Source organism: Mesoplodon mirus, assembly GCF_964341445.2.
Source record: "Mesoplodon mirus genome assembly, chromosome: 6".
NCBI lineage: Eukaryota > Metazoa > Chordata > Mammalia > Artiodactyla > Ziphiidae > Mesoplodon > Mesoplodon mirus.
The window spans coordinates 20,266,897-20,272,296 of record NC_138982.1 but is presented as its reverse complement, the minus strand read 5'-3'; the positions used below and the strand labels follow the sequence as shown (position 1 = coordinate 20,272,296).

The 5,400-nt window shown below is 34.9% G+C and overlaps 1 protein-coding gene across 2 annotated transcripts; it reads left to right on the top strand.

Annotated features, from left to right (window-relative positions):
- Positions 1–383: 383 nt before the first annotated feature.
- Positions 384–3,142, top strand: STRIT1 (small transmembrane regulator of ion transport 1). 2 transcript variants are annotated; one of them, XM_082625763.1, is made up of 2 exons: positions 384–470; positions 2,928–3,142. In XM_082625763.1, the coding sequence occupies exons 1-2, from the start codon at positions 458–460 to the stop codon at positions 3,020–3,022; spliced, it is 108 nt and encodes a 35-aa protein (XP_082481889.1). In that variant the 5' UTR covers positions 384–457; the 3' UTR covers positions 3,023–3,142. The 2 variants fall into 2 exon arrangements, with proteins under 2 accessions (XP_082481889.1, XP_082481890.1); XM_082625764.1 differs by having other exon boundaries at positions 404–470; positions 2,931–3,142.
- The last annotated feature ends 2,258 nt before the right edge of the window (positions 3,143–5,400 follow it).

Here is a 5,400-nt window from a genome sequence, read left to right as displayed (position 1 = left end):
ACTAGACTTTATTACAGAAATAGCAGAATTGGAATTTGAAGCCAGGTCTCTCCAACTCCAAAGTCCTTTCTTTCCAATATACCACACTTCCTCTTTAATAGGGCTTCTCTAATCGCAATGCCATCTTTCATCTGTATACCCCCTTTCCAACATTTCCTTCATGTTGTCTGAGGCACTGGGTGAGTTAAAAAAAAATCTACCTATCTCTGGGTTAGGGTAATTCAACTTACTTAATTGTTTAGGTCATGTAGCTCCTTGTTTCCTCCACAATAACAGGATAAAGAAAGAGACAGAGGAGTTCTGCTTTCCAATGTCTTACATCACCCAGACAATTGGCAGCCAGGAGTCAGGCAGCTGCCACACTCTTCAGATGTCTATTTAAAGTTCAAAGAGATGTTGGATAACAATAACAAAGAGGTAAGCGTGGCCCTGACCAGCCCATCCCACAACAGGAAGAATGGCTGAAAAAGGTAAGATTTAAGACATCCAACTCTTTTGGCAAAAAAGGCTCCAGGCTCCCTGGTTTATTGTCTATTTCCCAATATTTGCTGTTTCTTAGTTATTCTGAAGAGTGTGGTATCTCTGCTAAAGGATCATTAACCGTATATGTTAGTGTGGCTGCAAAAAATACATTAGATACGCAATTTATGGACCATGTCTATACGTTACGTGAATAATTTCGAAAGGATCAGATAAACAAAAGAGCTTAATTTGTTCGTGCTTGTTTTGAAAGATAAGTTAGAGGTCAGTTATTCTCCAGTGTTGTACTGGATTTGAGGCATTGTGGTATGCTGGGCTAGCATTAAGGACATTTGAATTCTGTGTCAGATCTGCTACTAAATGGCCATGTGAGTTTGGGGGAAATCCCTCTACCTTTCTGAGTGTGTATTCTGACTCTGAAACAAAAATAAATAAAATAGGCTTAGTATGCTTCACGTCTGAATTTCTTGTTTTCTGGTTTTTAAATGTTTTTTATTTTTAAGAAAAATGATTGACTGTAATAAATGATAAAATGGGCTGAATATATATATATAGTGTCCAAGTAAGTTTTCAAATGCCTATGGGAATTGATGCTTTTAATCCTGATAACAATCTCATGAAATATGAAGTGTTATCATCATTCCCGTTTTATAAATAAGGAAACTGAGGCATAGCAAAGTTTAGTAACTTGTTTGAGATCACATATAAGAGCGTGGTGGCACCAGGTTTTAAACCCGGGGGGAAGAATTTTGGAATTACTGTTCATATTTAAAAAGAGGTTCTGTGCTTATTTGTGTTACTAGTGTGATGTATGCAGAGTATGTTGTGTTCCTAAATATTCCTATTTCAAACCAGTGCTACAGATTATAATAAAACTTAAAACACTACTGTTAACAGAACACAAATGCAGGTATACTTTGAGTATTTAAATGCACAGTCAATTGTATTGTTTTTACAAAGAATAATAAGTAATGGGATACACTACTTTTAGTGCTTTATTATATGTAAATTTCAGAACTGTATTAAAATATGCTTGTATAAAATACTTAAAAGTTAATACCAATATTTTAATTGAGGATTTATAAGTTCTTTGAAATTGGGAAAAATACTAAATCAATATAGGAACAGTTCAAGAAATTACTACGTACTTCCACTGTAATGCTACCTTAATTCATAAAAAGGCTTTCATCCAAATGAGAGTAAAGAACATATCATAATGTTTCCTTTATCCTTAAAGCAATACCACAAGTCAGGTAAAGAGAAAGAAAGGTTTTTTTTTTTTCATTTAGAGGTTAACGCTTTGTTCAAGGTCACAGTGAGATGGACAAGCAAGGAAAGCTGCTGAACTTGTGAGAGTTAAGAGAGACTCCAAAACTTTTGGAAAAATAGATTTAAACTATAAAAATTCATTTTAATTTCAGAATATTTGCTGTTATGTGTCTTCTAATTTTAGAAGTGTCTCATTTCCTGATGATTTTAATAGCACTTAAAAAACTTCACTTTTAGAGTGATGGAAATTGTAATAGGAATGCAATTGCTAAGAATATGCATTTTCTTTGTTAGCTAATGGCATAAAATCTAACTGTGTTTTTCAATTAGGAATATATCTGAGGCTTTAACACAGGGACATTAATTCTATTCTATGTCTTTCTGTGCTGTTTTGAATCATTTTGTGTGGTGTGTTGGTTGAAACAAGATTGAGATACAGTGAATATTTAAAAAAGGATACTTTTATAAGTTGCTTTTTTTTTACAGGTAAGGGTACAAAGAGGAGACACAAGAGGAATTATTATACTTTTGTCTTTTACGCGTGTGTTGGATCAGTGTTGGTTGCCGTATTGAACCAGTTAAAAAAATAGAATCTCTTTTCTCAATGATTACATAAGGTGTAATGCTTTCCTTTTCCTATGATAAAGGCAGCTATCAAGTCTAAGAACAATTTTCAACACCTTTCCCTATGTTATGACTAGTTTAGTAAGAATTACCTCAGAATCACTTTCCAGTGATTCTATGTAAACAGCTGGTCTCTGTGTTATTGAACAAATGCCTGAATCTGTTCTGTATACACCACACCCACACAGTAATTAGAGTTTACAAAGCCTTTGTAAACACATGATGCCATTTGATCCTCACAAAAACTCCTGGAGGTGGATAGCACAAGTTTCATTCTCTGTATCTTACAAATAGGGAAGTTCAAGCTCAGGATTGTCCAAGGTCACATAACTGTAAAAGGAAGGCCTATGGTTTGAACACAGGTCTTCTATTCCAAATTCCCAGCTGAGTCACAAGTCCCTTTGTAGAAAAGAAAATAATAATCTTGTATGGATGTGATTAGACAGTGTATTTTTCCCTTAATATTATATCAGATTTCCTCTTATCCTTTTGATTCAGAAGATTTAATACCAACATGACCTACCTGACCTGTTTTCTCTTGTTTATTTTTTCAGCAGTGTCTACATTTTCACACCTTCTGGTCCCTATTCTTCTCTTGATTGGCTGGATTGTGGGATGCATCGTAATGGTTTATGTTGTCTTCTCTTAGAAAGGTAAAGTTTTCAATAATTGAATATGTTTCTTCACAAATAATACACATTACTCCAGAAATAATCTTTTCTGTTTTACTAATGGAATATTTTATCCTGCAGGCAAGAAGACTTCAGGTTGACATCATTTAGAAGAATTAAGAAAAGCATGAAATGACAGATTATTAAATGTTTCTTATGTAAATAACTGCAATGTTTGACATCAGTTTATAAAACTTGCATTTGTAAACTGGTACTTCAGTGGACATAAGAATCTCTTCAGAAACATGTTTAAAATTATGGGTACAAATAATAACTACAGGAAAATATAGATGAATTTCTCTATAACCTGGGAGTAGGAAAAATATTCCTACTTAATATGTATAAGCAACAGGAAAAAGTATGGTAAATTAAATTACATTAAATTTTTTGGCCACCCCTCAAAAAACAGAAAAAATGAGCTAGAGATAAGAGACGGTTCATAGAAAACAAAATGTGAATGTAAACTTGACCCTTAACCTCTTACAATAAGAGAACTGTAAATAACACTGCATTGAAGAACCATTACTCACCTGTCAGATGCGAAAAAATGAAGATATACCAATATATGTCTTGGTAAGGCTGTGGGGAAATAAGCACTCTCATATACTGTCTTTAGAAATTCAAAATGGTACAACATTTTTAGGGGTGTTCAGCAATCAAAATACCAAAATTGCATATGTATTTAACTTTTGACCCAGCTATCCCTCTTCTAAGAATATTGACATTTCCACAGGTACACTGCTAAAAATACAAAATGGTATATGCACAAGTCTATTCATTATGGCATAATCTGTTAGAATGAAACCCTGGAAAAAGCCAAATATCTATTAATAGAAGACTAACAAACTGTAGTCTATCTACATAATGTGGCACTTAAGCAGCTGTAAAAAGGAATGAATGAAGGGGGTTCTCTATATGCTGATGTGATGTTATCTCCAGGGCAAAGTATTTGGTGAAAAAAACAGGTACAGAACAATGTATGCTACCTTTTGTGTAAAAAATGAGGGGTTATACCAATATGCACACATACCTGCTTATATTAAAATACCGGAACAGAGGAGTCACAAATGGCTAGATATCTCTGAGTGTCCCTTGTTTTGGAATCAAGTAAATATCTTATAAATTAAAAAAACAAAGAAAAAGAAAAATGTAATCCCCACATTTAAAGCAAACTGAAACAAATCTAATAGTACGTCAAATTGGCAGAGGACCTGTTAAAACACAGGTTGCTGGGTCCCATTCAGAGTTTCTGATTCAGAGATATGGGGTGGGGGGCCTGAGAATTTCATTTCTAACAAGTTTTCAGGTAATGTTGATGCTGCTTGTCCAGAATCCATAATTTGAGAACTACTGCTCTAGAAGTGCTATGGTCTGAATGTTTGTGTCCCCTCAAAATTCATATGTGGAAATCCTAACCCCCCAACTTTGATGGTATTGGGTGTTAGGGTGGGGATTGGGAGGTGATTAGATCATGAGTGTGGAGCCCTCACGAATGGGATTAGCACCCTTATAAAAGAGGCCCCAGAGAGCTCTCTAGCCCTTTCACCTTGTGAGGACACAATGAGAAGTTTGCAACCTTAGAAGAGGGCCTCACTTGAACCTGGCCTTGCTGGCACCCTGATCTTGGACTTCCAGCCTCCAGAACTGTGAGCAAAAAACATTTGTTGTTTATAAGCTACCCACCCGTCAGTGTTGTTTTGAAATAGCAGCCCAAGTGGACCAAGACAAGAAGGGACCCAGTTTCTTCCTCGTAATTATAGCATTCTTTTCTATTCAATTAATTTTCCTACTGAAATTAATCTCATCAAAACAATTAGAGAAAACTTTGGCTTTATTCACTGATTTTTACCTTTTAAACTTGGTTAAACATTTCAAAAAATCTTTTTAAAAACTTCTGTTTAAAGCAATATTTATAAAATGCTAACATAAAATGTGTATAAAATTAGGGTCGACTATTTTCATTAACAACTTGACCTAGTTTTAGTTTTCTCCAGACTTGAGAAGAATGAACTTACCTTGAATCAGAGGGCTACTGGATATGGCTCCTGCAGTCTTGTGAAAGCTGATTGTTAAATTTTAAGGAATTTTGAAAGTTAGGCTACATCTCATTGGCAGCTGGAAATTGGCCACATGGGAGTATTTACATCACAGCAATCAACAAGTACTATAAATCAGGGCTTCTTCCCACTGGACAGCCACTTCTTAAGGACACCCCTGACCTGAATCCTCTAGATTTCCCTGATGCTTATATGGTTTGTGAGCACTTCAAGACCATCTATCATTTTTTCCCCCTTCTTCACATTCTGTTTGAGTTAATTAAAAGTATGGTCTTTCTATTCACTTGACCTCTTTCTGT